This window comes from Scyliorhinus canicula, chromosome 19 (genome assembly GCF_902713615.1).
Source record: "Scyliorhinus canicula chromosome 19, sScyCan1.1, whole genome shotgun sequence".
Taxonomy (NCBI): domain Eukaryota; kingdom Metazoa; phylum Chordata; class Chondrichthyes; order Carcharhiniformes; family Scyliorhinidae; genus Scyliorhinus; species Scyliorhinus canicula.
In genome coordinates, this window is record NC_052164.1 from 17,419,373 (window position 1) to 17,437,454 (window position 18,082).

Here is an 18,082-nt window from a genome sequence, read left to right on the forward strand (position 1 = left end):
TTCGATTTCTCGGTTTGTTTTAGAGGCTTCTCCCTTCCCCCTCAAATTCTAAATTACTGCGGACTTGCGATCGATCCGGTTTACACTCGTCGCTAATGTGGCTTGAGGTAATAAATACTAGGGAGACTTCCAGTATAATTGATCAAGGGTTTACTGGTACCAAGCAAAGGTAAACTATACATAAACACAAAGTCACTCAACACGCCTTCACTCTCTGGCTCCAGGGTCCACTTTGCCTGGGACCCCGCTACCAGGGCCCTGCGCATTTTCGCCATTGATTGGGGTTCACTCACTCCTGCGCGATTGGCCCCAAGCCCGTCACATGGACCACGAGAGTTTGCCCCTTAAAGGGGCCACACTACCCACATTCTGATTAACTTCACTCAGCGTTAAACGTGATTTCACCACCTCAAAGAATCATCTTACTAGTAGCCCATAGAATGTTAAATATATTTATATAGAATAGATGTATAATCCCATGTATTATATGAAAAGAAAGCCAGTTGTTTTATTGTTCTCCTCTGACTCAACCAACCAGAAATTCAAAATCAGTTACAATTCCCCTCGGATTACCTCGAAGCAGCTAGAATTATCTGTTTTGCCTAATTAGACTGTGCACTGGTCCAGAAAGGACAGGCCAGATTAATAGCTAAACACAACTATCCTCCAGAGCTTAAAACGCTCAGAACTTCCCCATCAAGGGAGTTTAAACTAAAGATGCCTCGCCATCAGGTTATCATAGTCTAAGTACAGATAGCGGTTGACAATCTGCCATGGAAATATTACTCACTCTCACAATATTGGTACAGATCCCAGACAATCATAGGTGAGATTTGTAGCTCAAGTGGTTGAGCCTTGACAGACATCCAAATGATCACACGTCTGAATGACACAGCTGTGAGTCATTCTCACTTCAGTTCGGGAGATTGGATCCGTTCTCGGTGATGGTGAATCAGATTCTATTCCACCCTCCGAGCAATGAGGGAGAAGCAGGACGGCATTAACTATGGCAGATGGAATACAATGTTGACAAATGTGAGGTTATCCATTTTGGTAGAATAACAGCAAATGATAAAATATTAAAACATGCTGCTGTGCAGAGAGACCTGGGCGTGCGAGTGCATGAGTCGCAAAAAGTTGGTTTACCGGTGATTAAGGTGGCAAATGGAATTTTGTCCTTCATTGCTAGAGGGATGGAGTTTAAGACTAGGGAGGTTATGCTGCAATTGTATATGGTGTTAGTGAGGCCACACCTGGAGTAGTGTGTTCAGTTTTGGTCTCCTTACCTGAGAAAGGACGTACTGGCGCTGGAGGGTGTGCAGAGGAGATTCACTAGGTTAATCCCAGAGCTGAAATGGTTGGATTACGAGGAGAGGTTGAGTAGACTGGGACTGTACTCGTTGGAATTTAGAAGGATGAGGAGGGGATCTTATAGAAACATATAAAATTATGAAGGGAATAGATAGGATAGATGCGGGCAGGTTGTTTCCACTGGCGGGTGAAAGTAGATGAGGGTGCATAGCCTCAAAATAAGGGGAAGTAGATTTTGGACCGAGTTTGGGAGGAACTTCTTCACCCAAAGGGTTGTGAATCTATGGAATTCCTTGCCCAGTGAAGCAGTTGAGGTTCCTTCATTAAATGTTTTTAAGATAGAGACAGATAGTTTTTTGAAGAATAAAGGGATTAAGGGTTATGGTGTTCTGGCCGGAAAGTGGAGTTGAGTCCACGAAAGATCAGCCATGATCTCTCTGAATGGCGGAGCAGGCTCGAGGGGCCAGGTGGCCTACTCCTGCTCCTAGTTCTTATGTTCTTAACTATCATTGTAGAAAGAGTCAGTGGCCCACAGCGAACCTGGACATCGCAAGTCCCAAGTGGTTGGAGAAGTGCCAAAATCAGAAAATCAGGTTGTGCATTTAGTGTAAGCAAATCCCGTCAATTAGGGAAGGTTAGAATAAAAATGGTTTTAATGCAGAAAATACAAGCAGACACAAATATTCAAGGTAATAATTTGTGATTATTTACAGTAATAATAGATTCCTCTTGAAATGGTTTTGGTCAGCTGCTCCCCTGGGAGCATCATCTGTCTTGCAGGATGTAAAGAGGCAGGTGTTTCAGCTCTTTGGAGAAGAACCACTTAATTCCATCCAGTGCAGAGGATAAAAGTATTGCACACAAACGGATATGGGCAAAGCGTCCAACTGCTTTTTCCATCAGGGTCAGTTGAGTGCTTCTATTGTGCCTGTACAGTTTCACCATTCCCTAGTGCAATGCTTAATCGCTACAAAAAAAAAGTATAATCCAAATACATTACAGAAATCTGGGAATGAACTCCGCCCACAAAAGGATGTGGAGTCTTCATTCCAAGAAAAGACAGACGTGCATGAGAAAGTGCAAACTGCTAAATTTAAGATGGGAAAGGATCTGAAGGGGTATCGGTTTCATGAAATTACTTTTCTTTGAATAAAGTCCAAAAATTCTTTGTTCCTCAGAATGCGATGCATGTTGAACTGACTGTAGGAAGTGCCTAAATTGGCCATGATAAAATCTGTTAATTCTTTGAAGCTGCCTGCTGCCACAATATGAACTCTCACTGGTCCAAGGCTACCCTTGCGTCGAAATGACTGGTACCGTTCCGAATCTTCCTGAAGGCATTGGTCCAGCTATTGAGACAGGAAGGAGGACGTCAATAAGAAGATACTTGAATAATCACTGCACAGAGCACAAATTGTCATACTGGCGCAATTGAGTTTTTGAAAATTGTCTTAAAACATTATTCCACGGGATGTGGGCATCATTTGCCCATTCCTTATTGCCCTTGGCTAGGTGAAATGCTGGACCATTCCAGACGGAAGCGAAGAGAAGTTAACACTGCTGTGGGTCTTTTTAAAAATTCATTTACAGGAAGTGGGCATTAATGGTTAGGCCAATATATATTGCCCATCCCCAATTGCCTTTGAGAAGGTGGTGACGAGTTCCCTTCATGAACCATCGCAGTCCATATGGTGTAGATACACCCACAGCTGTGAGGAAAAGAGTTCCAGGATTTTGACCCAGCGACAGTGAAGGAACAGCGATATATTTCCAAGTCAGGATGGGGAGTGACCTGGAGGGGAATCTCCAGGTGGTGGTGTTCCCAGGTATCTGCAGCCCGTGTCCTTCCAGATAGTGTGGTTGTGGATTTGGACAGTGCTGTCTAAGGAATCCTGGTGAGTTTCTGCAGTACATCTTGTAGATGGTACACACAGCTGTCACTATGTTGGTGGTCATGGTGGAAGTGAATGTTTGTGGAAGGGATGCCAATCAAGCGGGCTGCTTCGTTCTGCATGGTCACAAGCTTCCTGAATGGTGTTGGAGCTGCACTCTTACAGGCCAGGGTGAGATTTCCATCACACTTTTGACTTGTGCTTAGCAGATGGTCGACAGGTTTTGGGGAGACAGGAGGCAAGTTGCTCACCACAAGATTCCTAGGGCGTGATTTAATGGTCACGCTGTGCCCGGAAATCAGCTCGCCGTGGCACAGCATGGGTGATAATAGCCAGGAGACCCCGCTCTCGGGATCTACCCATTTGCAACGCCTCACGAGACCACACGCAATCTTGTGAACGTTGCAATTTAAATCCCATCCATTGTGGGCAGGATCAATATTTGGCAAATCTGCATATTATAGCGAGGTAGTTAGTCTCACTTTGGGGCAGCACGGTAGCATAGTGGTTAGCACAATTGCTTCACAGCTCCAGGGTCCCAGGTTCGATTCCCGACTTGGGTCACTGTCTGTGCGGAGTCTGCACGTTCTCCCCGTGTGTGCGTGGGTTTCCTCCGGGTTCCTCCCACAGTCCAAAGATGTGCAGGTTAGGTGGATTGGCCATGCTAAATTGCCCTTAGTGTTGGGTGGGGTTACTGGGTTATGGGGATAGGGTGGAGGAGTGGGCCTGGGTAGGGTGCTCTTTCCAAGAGCCTGTGCAGACTTGATGGGCCGAATGGCCTCCTTCTGTACTGTACATTCTATGATTCTATTATTATATGATTCTATGAATGTGCAGATTCCCGAAGTACCTGAAGCATGACCTCGCCTTGGAAACCTTGGGTGAGCGCCGATCAGTACGGAGCTCCACAAATAGAGACCAGACGGAATGGCACTCGTGGGGGTCTCGCAGAGGATCGGAGGTGGCCCCCAGATGCGTGCCCATTGGGCAATGTGGCACCCTGGCACTGCTGGTGCTACCCAGGCACACTGACACTGCCAGCCTGTCACCCTGGCAGTGCCACATGTGTGCCAACCTGATTGCACTGCCAGTTAGCAGGGGCACTGCCAGGGTGTCAAGCTGGCATTTTATGTTCTCGTGCGATCGGGCCATGGGTGCCCCTCCCATAATGCGTTGGGGCTTGGGGAGGGTCAGGGGCTGCTTTGGGGGTCTTGGAGATCTCTCGCTACATTGAGGAGTTCCAGTGAGCGGAGCTCCTCAGCGTACAAAACGTTGTATGCATTCCCCGCTGAGGCCCCTTAGCAAACATGAGTGGCGGTAAATACGCGGCTAAACCTGATTGCTATGGGACTTTGTTTCCATTTAGCTAAACTGCACTTCTAGCCTCGGATGTGCTCTTGTTGCCATAGTACTTGTCTGGCCCGTCCAGTTCAGTTTCTTGTTAATGGTAACCACCAGGATGCTGATTGTGGGGGATTCAGAAATGGTAATGCCATTGAGCGTCATAGGTTAATGGTCAGATTCTTTCTTGTTACTTGTCATCCCAAGCCTGGATATTGTCCAGGTCTTGCTGCATTTGGACATTGACTCCAGTATTTGAGGAGTTGTGACTGGTGTTGAACAGTGCGCAATCATCAGCGAGCATCCCCACTTCTGGCCTTATGTTGGAAGGATGGTCATTGATGAAGCAGCTGAAGATGGTTGATCCTCAGACACTACTGCCCTGAGTAACTCCTGCAGTGATGTCCTAGAGCTGAGATGCTTGACCTCCAATAACTACAACCATCTTCCTTTATACTAGCTTTGACTCCAACCAGTGGAGAGTTTTCACCCTGATTCCCACTGAATATAGTTTTGTTAGGGTTCCTTGATGTCACAATGTGTAAAGTCAACATACGCCATAGAAAAGTACGGCACAGAAAGAGGCCTTTCAGCCCGTTGTGTCTGCACTGTCCAAAAAATAAAGGACTAGCCCAATTGAATCCCACCTTGCGGCACCTAACGTGTAGCCTTTCAGGTTTCAGCACTTCAGGTGCAGATCCAGATACCTTTTAAATGAGTTGAAGGTTTCTGCCTCCACCACCAAACCAGGCAAACCACCCACCATTCCCTGGGTGAAGAGGTTGTTCCTTGTGCCCCCTCTAATCCTTCTACAAATCACCTTAAATCTATGCTCATTGGCAATTAACTTCTTCGTTCAAGGAAACAGGGCTCTGCAATTTTGTACACCTCAATTAAGTCACCCCTCAGTTCTAAGGAAAACAACCCAGCCTATCCAATCTTTCCTCATGGCTGCAATTTTCAAGCCCTGGTAACATTCTTATACATCTCCAATGCACTCTCTCCAGGGGAAATATATCTTTCCTGTAATGTGGCGACCAGGTACCCAGCTGTGGTTTAACCAGCGTTTTATACATGTTCAGCATTACATCCCTGCTTTTATATTCAATGCATCATCCAATAAAGGAAAACATTCCAATTACTTTCTTTACCACCCATTATACCACCTTCAGGGACCTGTGGACATGCACTCCAAAGTCCCTCACTTCCTCCACCCCTCCCAGTGCCCTCCCGTTTATTGTGTATTCTCAGCTTTGTTTCCCTTCCCCAAATACACAGTTCTCAAGAAGGAATTCCATACCATGTAGGCCGGAACAAGTAAGGGCGGCAGACAGTGAACCACATGGGTTTTTACACCAATTAATGTTAATTTCAAGACCACCATTACTGAGACTAGCGTTCCATTTCAAGCTTTTTCAAATTAATGAGTTGAATTTCTTAATTTAATTTAAATTCCACCAGCTACAATTGAGATTTGAAGTTGTGGTCCCAGAGAATTAGCCTGAGCCTTTGGATTAGTAGTCCAGTGGCATGCTCAATACGCTACCATCTCCCCTCTGCCTCTTATACAATAAATTGACTCTTCTACTGGGTCAGTAGGTTATGCGCTACCCAGCACGGTCCATCAGCTGCTCAAAAGTGGACAGTGCCAAATTCTAACGCCTGATTGATGTCGGGTTTGCCGAGTTCAGTGACGGTGATGATGGTCATTCAGCACCATAGACCACCAGCGTGACTAACCCAACAAGGGAGGGGGGAAATAGATTAACTTCACCTTTCAACAAACATAACCCTCTCCTCGCAGGACAATAAGAAATTGCCTCTCACCTTGTAACGCTGATCCTCTGACAAATTCCTGACTCCTTTTATCTCGACAAATACTTCATAGTGCGGGTCTGAACTGCCACAGAATGGACCTGTGAGAAGAAATTTGAATTATCTGCGATATATGGGCAGAGATAGGCACTGCCCAGTGATTTAGCACTTCATTTTACCATACACAGTAAAGCATGTTACAAGGTCATTAAGTTAAATTCAGGCCACCTCATGTTGCAAGCAGCAGTTGAGTGGTATTTCTAAGTTTAGTTACATCCATCATCGCCAAACAGATGGACAGGAATTAGGTTCTGGAGGTCAGTTGCAGACTTCACTGTAATTAGCAATACATTGGTTTCATGTAGCGTCATTAACGCCATTCAACTGCTGAAGATGATTATTTTTCTATTGTGTTTTTCAGCAATAAAAGTTTTTTAAAATTAAAGGGAAAGTCGTCATAGTTCCAGATGACCATAGGCTGCTTTTCCCCTTTGAGGGGGAGAGCTAACTGGTGGTGGTTTAACCTGAGGATCACCACTAGCTAGCTGCATCTATATCTTTAGATTTTCTCATAGCACGCAACTAACAGAATATATTTGCACATTGAAAGAAAGAAAAAGCTTGCATCAGGTGTCCAGGATATCCCAACGGAATTTGCACCCCATTTATTAATTTTGAAGTATGTTCACGGTCATGTATTAAATGGAACAGTTAACTTACATACGGCATGGGCCCATAGGCAGACAAGATTAACGATCAGTTAATTTGGAGTATTGTGATGGCAAATGTACAAATACTTTAATTGCAAGAGTAGTGACTAATGTGATGGGTTCTTTTGCACATATCTAAATCACTGGAAAAATAATCAGTTAAATACTATGAGCCACGTTTAATGATTCATCAAAAAGTAACTGTGATGAAATGTAGCAAGGTAGAAATGAATGGATACAGACGTGGATTGTGTACTCACAGGCTTGACCTTTTGAACGCTGACTGCTGACATCGATGCATGTGGGGTTGAGCTGTGTCAGTGGGTTCCCTGGCGGTAGGACTAGAAGATCCCATTGGTAGCTAATGGCGAACCCCCTTCACTGGCGGAAAATCCCACCCATATTTTCTGTAACCGTTTACATCTCACTCACTGACTTTGGTTCCCAGCCTCCAAGATTTGGAAATCCCTGGCATATATATCAGTGTCCCTAATCTCATCAATACATAGAGGACAGGAATGTCAATGTCTTATTAATACAGTGTAAAGGCCCATTGGCAATCACTTTCTTGAACGGCAATAACATTGTGAAGGCAATTTGCATTGTTAAACAGGAATGGGTATTGGTGGATCTATAAATGGGGGGTTTGTTTGATGTAGCATCCCATTAAGGGGCTACCCTCTTGGTTTGTCCCTTTGTTTGTTTAATTTAGTTTAATTGGTTCTGCTAAAAGAGTATAAATAGGGACAGCTGGAACATCGAGGGGAGGAACTGGGAGAGTCTGCTCTGCTGCCTTGGAAATAAACCCTAGTCAATGTACTGGCTAGCTTCAGACTTATTCTCCCTCAGGGAGGACTGGATATTCCAGCAGTGCTGGGTTTAAGTACCAGTGTCGGGGTTAGGGTTGCAATTTAATGTTGGGAGTGTGACTGATGCACAGTCAGCAACAACACTAGTGCTGCAGACACGCAATTAAACTTTGCTTGAAGTGTAAATGGCAGAACAAATCACAAGCTCCCACACAGCACGTTCACAATCTTAACCCTGCGTTCTGCCACTGGGGAAGATGTTCTGGGTACCTCCCAGCATCTTCTAATTGGAGCATTACCCATTTTAGTTTAACAGTGCAGCCTGATTTCAGTATTTCCTTCGGTAAAACAAGCAAATCCAACTGTGAACGGGGCACAAATATATGAATCAGGGTTACTGTTTGTAAATTTCAACAGTGCTCCCTGATGTTGACAGTCTGGTCTGACCCCGAGCTCCTCCACGCCAGCATGGACAAAAACATGCCCTGCTCAGCTTCACCTTGGAACCCTTTTGAGCGGCACTGCAAATGGAATACCACTGCAGTGACCCGTGCCGTACTCTCATCTCCAGACAGAAAGGTAGGATAAGTCAAGGTAGATTTGTTTGCAGTAAAGATGCACTGCTCAAAACAACATGGTATTAGTTATTACCCACGAGAAGTGCCTCAAGCTTCAGTCCGTTCTCAGACTCAGCATTGAACATTAGTAGCTGATGGGTTATCTCATAAACATTACTGGGCTACTATGATTGTCACATGTATGCCCAGTCTCCTGGCTGGCGGAAAGGATTACATTATATGCGATGCTTACAGTAAGGCGTCTATTAAATCAATTTTGATGGATTGGTTTGTGTTTATCAAGGTGATTATGGAGATTGTTGGTGTTGGACAATGGACCATTTTTTTTTCTTTTTGACAAACAACTTCAGCACCAAACAAATAAAACTGTTCTGAAGAAAGATAGTTAACCTGAAACGTTATTTCCTGCATTCTCTGTTTAGATTTCAGGTTTCAAGCAGTAGTTGTATTTTTGGCCTTTGTACAAGATTCTCTGTCCTCCATCCAAGCGATGTGCCTCAAACTAATCCGAAAAGGATTCGCAACCCCCAACCGCCCCAGTGTAAAATTTCCAACTTGTACTCCAGGTATTCTCGTGGGTACCACCGATTGACAGTCAATTTAATACTTAATTACTGGCAATTTGAGGCTATGACCTTAAGGACTGGAGCTGCCCAAATCTCTCTGCGTTTACAGTGGGAGATCTGTCATGAGGAAGATACTCATCTTTATTTCACCTCATCTGGGCGGACATGTCCAAGTTGAAAGAGCGGACAGCATGCCGGCGCAGTGGTTAGCACAGCTGCCTCATGGCGCAGAGGTCCCAGGTTCGATCCCGGGTCACTGTCCGTGTGGAGTTTGCACATTCTCCCCGTGTTTGCGTGGGTTTCACCCCCACGACCCAAAGATGTGCAGGGCAGGTGGGTTGGCCACACTAAATAGCCCCTTAATTGGAAAAAATTAATTGGGTACACTAAATTTATAAAAGAAAAAGTTGAAAGGGCACACGTCCAAGTTTGCAGATGACACTAAGATGAGTGATAAAGCGAAACGTGCAGAGGATACTGGAAGTCTGCAGAGGGATTTGGATAGGTTAAGTGAATGGGCTAGGGTCTGGCAGATGGAATACAATGTTGACAAATGTGAGGTTATCCATTTTGGTAGGAATAACAGCAAACGGGATTATTATTTAAACGATAAAATATTAAAGCATGCCGCTGTGCAGAGAGACCTGGCTGTGCTAGTGCATGAGTCACAGAAAGTTGGTTTACAGGTGCAACAGATGATTAAGAAGGCAAATGGAATTTTGTCCTTCATTGCTAGAGGGAAGGTGTTAGTGAGGCCACACCTGCAGTATTGTGTTCAGTTTTGGTCTCCTTACTTGAGAAAAGACATACTGGCACTGGAGGGTGTGCAGAGGAGATTCACTAGGTTAATCCCAGAGCTGAAGGGGTTGGATTATGAGGAGAGGTTGAGTAGACTGGGACTGTACTCATTGGAATTTAGAAGGATGAGGGGGGATCTTATAGAAACATTTAAAATTATGAAGGGAATAGATAGGATAGATGCGGGCAGGTTGTTTCCACTGGCGGGTGAAAGCAGAACTAGGGGGCATAGCCTCAAAATAAGGGGAAGTAGATTTAGGACTGAGTTTAGGAGGAACTTCTTCACCCAAAGGGTTGTGAATCTATGGAATTCCTTGCCCAGTGAAGCAGTTGAGGCTCCTTCATTAAATGTTTTTAAGGTAAAGATAGATAGTTTTTTGAAGAATAAAGGGATTAAGGGTTATGGTGTTTGGGCCGGAAAGTGGAGCTGAGTCCACAAAAGAACAGCCATGATCTTATTGAATGGCGGAGCAGGCTCGAGGGGCCATAGCCTACTCCTGGTTCTTATGTTCTTAAGTCAGAGGTGAAAGGCTAAAAGGACTGCATCAGCCACCTTCCTTCTCATCAAAATAAGTCAAGACCATCACTGAATCACGGAGCGTTACTTTGATGAGTAAGTCAAGTCCCAGAGTTTCAGGCAGGAGCAAACATGCTGGATCCGACAGATGATGCAATCTTTAAAGTAATCCTGTGATTTTAACATCCTTCATTTTAGCGGTTACTAAACAGGTAATCCAGTCATGTTCTTACCCAAAAGGCCACTCTCTGCACAGCAGTAATCAAGGAGCATTGCGCCAGGCCACAGGCTAACAGCTCGCAGTAACGTTCGGTAGAACGCCCCCTCCGTGATTTTCTCTCCTCTGACGTTTAAGAACTGGCCTCGTCTAACAAAGCAAAATGAGCAAATGCCCAGGTTTAGAAATTCAGTAAAATAATGCACAGAGAACAAAATAAATGGATGAAATTAAATCCACGCACCTGCATTTAAATTCAACGACGGGACACTGATTGTGAAAACCCACGACCTTTACAATATCCCCCATCCGGTACCTGAAAAGATCAACAAATATTGTACAGAAAACCAAACTTGTTTTGGAGCACTGCGGGAATGAACGGGAACTGGTTATGGTTCTGTTTTGAGATTTATTTTCATTTAATCCACAGAATATTTTAGATATTCCATCATGAGGGCAGACCCGACAATGTGGGATAAGCGCGTGTGATTTCCCAGCAGTACAATGTCGAGGCTGAGATGGGGGTGGATTTGCCAACACTCTCAGTACAACCAGCTGCTAATGCAAAGAGCATTCATTCCTATTGATGCATAGTTTGAGGAAACTGTGATCTAAACAGTAGAGCGTTGCACAAGCAGTTTGAGAACCAACATCTGCACTATTTTGGTGTTGAATTATGAGTTGAGCATATAGCTCACAATCTGACAGCATCCGACTCTTCTTCACCCAGACTCGAAACGTTAGCTCCCTTTTCTCTCCACAGATGCTGTCTGACCTGCTCAGATTGTCCAGTGTTTTCTGTTTTTGTTTCAGATTCCAGCATCCACTGTCATTTGCTTTTAGCTCAGAATCTGGCTGCATAAGGGATGACAGTCGAAAGGCATTTTCAAATGTTTAATCTATACACGTCCTTACAGCTTTTACAATAACTTGTATTTATAAAGCATCTTCAATGTATTGAAATGCCCCAAGGCACTTCACAGGAGTCATAAAGAAAAATCTGACACCAAGCCGTGAAGGAGATAACTCAGCAGATGATTCAAAGATGGCCAATCGAGGAGGCGGTAAAGAGGCTTGACGGAGGGTAAGGTGGCTAAGGAGGTGGACAAGTTTTAGGAAATTCCGAAGGTTGGGGTCTAGAATCATGCAACAGAATCACAAAATGGCTGCAGTGGTGAAGGAGGCCCTTTAGCCCTTCACGTCTGTGACAGCCCTCTGCAAGAACAACTCACCTAGTCCCACACCCCAGGCGTTTCTCCGTAGCGCTGCAACTTGTTTTTCTCTTCAGCTCAAACACGGCCACCAATAGTGGAATACTTCAAACCCAGGATGCTCATGGGACCAGAATTAGAACAGCCATATATTGTGGAGAGTTGTAGGGCTGGAGGAGGGGGGCGTAAACGGAGGGAGTTGAAAACTAGGTATTGCAAAGCCAGGAGGCAATGTGGGTCAGTGTGCGCAGGGGTGATGGATGAATGGGACTTAATGCGGGGAGAGACATGGGTAAGGGAGTTTGCAGAGGGAAAGATGTGTTAGGCCAGTCAGGAATGCATTGGAATATTCAAGTCTGAAGGTTACAAAGACAGTAGATGGAGAGTCCACTCATTTCCTTCTAACAGCCATTTAAATGCAAACATGAAATCATATATTAAATGCAAAACTTCTGCTGTTTGCTGTTACATTTTCTAAAGCCTTTCTTGTGGAATCAACAGCACTTTTAAAACTATTTATTAATATGACAGGAATCCCATCTGTTTATAGCACATGGGTCATTTTTATATGAAACCAAAATTTTTAAGTCTCATGACAGAGGCTGTTTTACAACACGCTTAGTTAAATCAGAGCACAGTTCATAACTACAAAATTGGAAAAATATGATAATATGTTGTCTGGATACAAAATACAGAACAACATTGGGTAGTTGAGTGGTTCAGATCAAAAACCCTGGGTCACTGTCCGTGTGGAGTTTGCACATTCTCCCTGTGTTTGCGTGGGTCTCACCCCCACAACCTAAAGATGTGCAGGGTAGGTAGACTGACCATGCTAAATTGCCCCTTAATTGGAAACATTTTAAAAGAGTGAAGCTTAAGCAGTAAATAGTTGCATGACTTCCATAATCCATTTTTTATGTAACAAATACCGATACTGAAGGACAGAAGCAAGTGGAATACATTTCTGTCAATGGGTTGTTTATTTAGACTAAACGAATGATGAATATTTGTGATTTAGTACATGGTGCAAGACTGCCCTAGCCCCACTATCTAAGGACAAATCTTGACAGTACTGCTCCCATCCTTACCCCATCCCCACATTGTCTCCTGGAGGTGGCACAGTAGCTCAGGTAGTGGGGCAATCAATCCCACTCGCTTGCCATTTGGAATCACTCCGTGGCACTGTGCACACCGAGTCCTGTAGCAACTCCTCGCTCCGATTATCCTGCTTGGCAATGGATCTGACATCTGCTAAATTGTTTCCCCAGAATGTTGGGAGCTGATGTCTGCAGCGAGAGAACTGAATCTGTATTGCAAATTAAGTCCCCAAAATGTGCTCCAGCGCTTTGGTTACAGGAGCTGAAAGTTTGTAACCCTTACCCAACAGGTAGCAATGGTTCATTGAGTTCACAGCACTCACAGTGGGCAAGGATTACGATCAATAATTCGCTAGGCTAGACATTCAGGCACTCCTCCTTTTCAGCAAGGCTCGGGATGGGAAGAACAATCCCTGTGATTGAATTGATGTGAGTCCTGCTCAGTACCGCCACCTAGCTGCAGACAGTAATATGTAGATCAACAAAAAAACAGGTACAAAGACTGGGCTGCTGTGTCATCTCCGATGGGGGTCTGGTTCAGCTCACTTGGCTAGACAGCTGGTTTATGAAGCAGAGTGAGGCCAGAAGCGTGGGTTCAATTCCTGTACCGCCTGAGGTGTGGTGACCTCAGGTTAAACCACCACCAGTCAGCTCTCCCCCTCAAAGGAGAAAGCAGCCAATGGTCATCTGGGACTATGGTGACATTACCTTTAATAAAATGGAGGGGGCTACTGGAGGGAAGAGCAACTCGATCACGAAAGAAGCAGGGAGCAGATCTACATTAAAATCATTCCTTACAGGCTGCAGTCTAACAGTCTCCTGCACGGTAGCACAGTGGTTAGCACAGTTGCTTTACATCGCCAAGGTCTCAGGTTGAATTCCCGGCTTGGGTCACTGTCTGTGCGGGTTTAAATGACGTGCTTTAAATGACATGTTAAATGAATTGGATATTCTGAATTCTCCCTCTGTGTACCTGAATAGGCGCCAGAATGTGGTGACTAGGGGATTTTCACAGTAACTTCATTGCAGTGTTAATGTAAGCCGACTTGTGACACTAATAAAGATTATTATTAGGAGGGTCTTGTAGACGTGGTATACCCAAGTGGAGTTACCCATTTCAGGGAAAGCTAAACATGTAACGGGGGGGGGGGGGGGGGGGGGGGGGGGGGGGGGGGGGGGGGGGGGGGGTCTCAGACAGGTGCTAGGACACTGGGAGGGCGGGATTCTCCAATCCCGCGGCAGAATAGGGATAGGGATAAGGATAAGGGATAGTCAGCATGGTTTTGTGAAGGGTAGGTCGTGCCTCACAAACCTTATCGAGTTCTTTGAGAAGGTGACTGAACGGGTAGACGAGGGTAGAGCAGTTGATGTGGTGTATATGGATTTCAGTAAAGCGTTTGATAAGGTTCCCCATGGTCGGCTATTGCAGAAAATACGGAGGCTGGGGATTGAGGGTGATTTAGAGATTTGGATCAGAAATTGGCTAGTTGAAAGAAGACAGAGGGTGGTGGTTGATGGCAAATGTCCAGAATGGAGTTCAGTTACGAGTGGCATACCACAAGGATCTGTTCTAGGGCCGTTGCTGTTTGTCATTTTTATAAATGACCTAGAGGAGGGCACAGAAGGTTGGGTGAGTAAATTTGCAGACGACACTAAAGTCGGTGGAGTTGTAGACAGTGTGGAAGGATGTTGCAGGTTACAGAGGGACATAGATAAGCTGCAGAGCTGGGCTGAGAGGTGGCAAATGGAGTTTAATGTAGAGAAGTGTGAGGTGATTCACTTTGGAAAGAAAAACAGGAATGCGGAATATTTGGCTAATGGTAAAATTCTTGGTAGTGTGGATGAGCAGAGGGATCTCGGTGTCCATGTACATAGATCCCTGAAAGTTGCCACCCAGGTTGATAGGGTTGTGAAGAAGGCCTATGGTGTGTTGGCCTTTATTGGTAGAGGGATTGAGTTCCGGAGCCATGAGGTCATGTTGCAGCTGTACAAAACTCTGGTACGGCCGCATTTGGAGTATTGCGTACAGTTCTGGTCGCCTCATTATAGGAAGGACGTGGAAGCTTTGGAACGGGTGCAGAGGAGATTTACCAGGATGTTGCCTGGTATGGAGGGAAAATCTTATGAGGAAAGGCTGATGGACTTGAGGTTGTTTTCGTTAGAGAGAAGAAGGTTAAGAGGTGACTTAATAAAGGCATACAAAATGATCAGAGGGTTAGATAGGGTGGACAGTGAGAGCCTTCTCCCGCGGATGGAGGTGGCTAGCACGAGGGGACATAGCCTTAAATTGAGGGGTAATAGATATAGGACAGACGTCAGAGGTAGGTTTTTTACGCAAAGAGTGGTGAGGCCGTGGAATGCCCTACCTGCAACAGTAGTGAACTTGCCAACATTGAGGGCATTTAAAAGTTTATTGGATAAGCATATGGATGATAATGGCATAGTGTAGGTTAGATGGCCTTTAGTTTTCGACTTCCCATGTCGGTGCAACATCGTGGGCCAAAGGGCCTGTACTGCGCTGTATCGTTCTATGTTCTATGAATGTGCACGCCGTCGTGTTTACGACTACGTGAACAGGCTGCTCCCTCGTCTAATTCTGGCCCCTACACGGGGCCAGCACGGCGCTGGAGCGGTTCGCGCCACTCCAGCTGCAGATCCCGGCGCCAACTGGGCGCCACGGGGTCCGCGCATGTGCAGTTGCGCCGGTGCCAACGAGGACATGCGCAGTGGCCTCCTTTAACGTGCCGGCCCTGACGCAACATGGCAAAGCACTACAGGGGCCGGTGCGTAGGAAAGGAGGCCCCCAGCCAGAGAGGCTGGCCCGGGGTCAGACTCTCTCTCTTCTCTCTTCCCCCCCCCCCCCCCCCCCCCCCCCCCCACAACGGGCCACCACCCGACCCTTACAGGCCGAGGTCCCGCCGGCTCAGAGCAGGTTAGAACGGTGCCGGCGGGACTCGGCTCTTTTCCTACGGTCACTCGGCCCATCCCGGCCGGAGAATCGGTGGGCCGGCCACGTAGAGCAGCCCGTGACCGGCGCCGCGCCAACCATGCCAGCGCCAATGGCACTGATTCTCCGCACTGTGGAGAATCGCGTGCCGGCGTCGGGGCGGTGTGGCCCGTTCGCGGGGATTCTCCGGCCCGGCGCGGGGCTGGACGAATCCCGCCCCTTGTGTGCGGAGGTGTGAAGACTGCATACTGCCTTTTTACTTCTTTACCAATATGGTGAGCGGAGCGCCTCCTGCTCATAACGGTATTCCTCTCGTGCACCCCACACGAGAGGCTCAAAGGTCTGATTACTGCCCCACAAACAGGTGCTGCACAATCAGGTTTCGAGATCACTGTATCTGTTGTGCCTCAACAAAATGACTGGTGTGAAGAACAGAACTATCAGAGAGTGTTTGTAGCTTTGAACATAAGGCCATAAGACATAAAGGCAGAATTAGGCATTCGGCCCATCGAGTCAGCTCCGCCATTCAATCATGGCTGATATTTTTCTCATCCCCATTCCCCTGCCTTCTCCCCATAACCCCTGATCCCCTTATTAATCAAGAACCTAGCTATCTCTCTCTTAAAGACACTCAGCGATTTGGCCTCCACAGCCTTCTGCAACAAAGTGTTCCGGATTCACTACCCTCTGACTGAAGAAATTCCTCCTCATCTCGGTCCTAAAAGATCGTCCCTTTAGTCTGAGATTGTGCCCTTTGATTCTAGTTTTTCCTACAAGTGGGAACATCCTCTCCATGTCCAGGCCTCACAGAATCCTGTAAGTTTCAATAAGATCCCCCCTCATCCTTCTAAACTCCTACGAGTATAGACCTGTTCTCAACTGTATATGCATATTAAAAACAGAAGCTTGAATGAAACCTAAAAATCTAGTCCCACAAGATATCATAGAATTTACAGTGCAGAAGGAGGCCATTCGGCCCATCGAGTCTGCACTGGCTCCTGGAAAGAGCACCCTACCCAGGCGCACATCCCCACCCTATCCCCATAACCCAGTAATCCCACCCAGCACTAAGGGCAATTTCGGACACTAAGGGCAATTTAGCATGGCCAATCCACCTAACCTGCAATCCACCTAAACATCTTTGGACTGTGGGAGGAAACAGGAGCACCCGGAGGAAACCCACGCACACACGGTGGGAACGTGCAAACTCCGCACAGACAGTGACCCAAGCCGGGAATCGAACCTGGGACCCTGGAGCTGTGAAGCAATTGTGCTAACCACTATGCTACCGTGCTGCCCACACATATGGTGTGTTATTAGACTTGTAAGGGAAAAAGAATGTTGCGACTAAGCTCATTAGTGCATGTTGTCAATTATTTTGTTTTATCAGCACTTTAAGGGTTGTCCAGGGAGCAGGAGACCATATTAACAAGTTTTGTTCACACACACTTATTGAATGATGGACAGATACAATTTCCTACATGGAGACTCCAGGGGCTATGATAACAATGCAGCAGTGAACCTGACATTCAATGATGCAGCAACAAAACTATCTGCTCTTATTTGTCAAAAAAAAAGACACAGCTCAGCTAATGAATGAGCTGCGATGAGTTTTCATTTGTGAGCTGAGTCATGCAGAGCAGAAAGATCTCATACTTGAGCTATCTTAGGTGGATTTGCAGGAGGGGTAGAATTGCCTGTGTTGTTAACTGTCTGATGTGATTAATGTTATCCAAGTGGTGGGCACGGATTGAAGTTTCACTTTTGTACCGAAAAAGGACACTTATTGAAACTGTGGTGTGATTGCATTAGGAGGGGAATACTTCACTCTGTAAGTAAATGTTAAAATAGGTTCCGGCATCATCCTTCAAGGAGTGCCTTTCCAGATAAAAACCTGCCTGAGCAAACCTGGGCTGCTAGGTGGGAGGATGAATAAAATAACCCGCATTTCGGATTCTCATCACTTGCCATCGACTCTGCAAGGATGTCAGGAGAGGACGTTATCTGGTTCTGCTGTGAATTTTTGCATAACACAGCAGCTTGGTAACACATACTGATGAGGCTTACACAAAAGAGCCTTCCCTTGCACAGAGTCCTGAAGGGCTACTGGCAGAATGCTACCTCGCCATGAATTAGCGACTTTGAGAGAAAACAGGAGAACACAAAAATGAAAATGCTGCAGTGATTGGAGAGAGAATGTGGTCGTTATTGCTTCAGCAGCTCTAGTTTATCAGAATGTCTACATTTGGTTTTCAGTATTTTATGCCTCGGCA

At 45.9% G+C, this 18,082-nt stretch overlaps 1 protein-coding gene across 3 annotated transcripts in view; it reads right to left on the reverse strand.

Annotated features, from left to right (window-relative positions):
- Positions 1–1,946: 1,946 nt before the first annotated feature.
- Positions 1,947–18,082, reverse strand: part of ghdc (GH3 domain containing) — a 36,348-nt gene continuing 20,212 nt past the window's right edge. For all 3 annotated transcript variants that reach the window (XM_038779203.1, XM_038779202.1, XM_038779204.1), the window contains exons 5-8: positions 10,799–10,870; positions 10,571–10,704; positions 6,372–6,460; positions 1,947–2,660 (exon numbers count right to left, since the gene is read on the reverse strand). In XM_038779203.1, the coding sequence (XP_038635131.1) occupies positions 2,439–2,660; positions 6,372–6,460; positions 10,571–10,704; positions 10,799–10,870 (517 nt within the window). In that variant the 3' untranslated portion in view covers positions 1,947–2,438. The remainder of the gene's footprint in view (positions 2,661–6,371; positions 6,461–10,570; positions 10,705–10,798; positions 10,871–18,082) is intronic.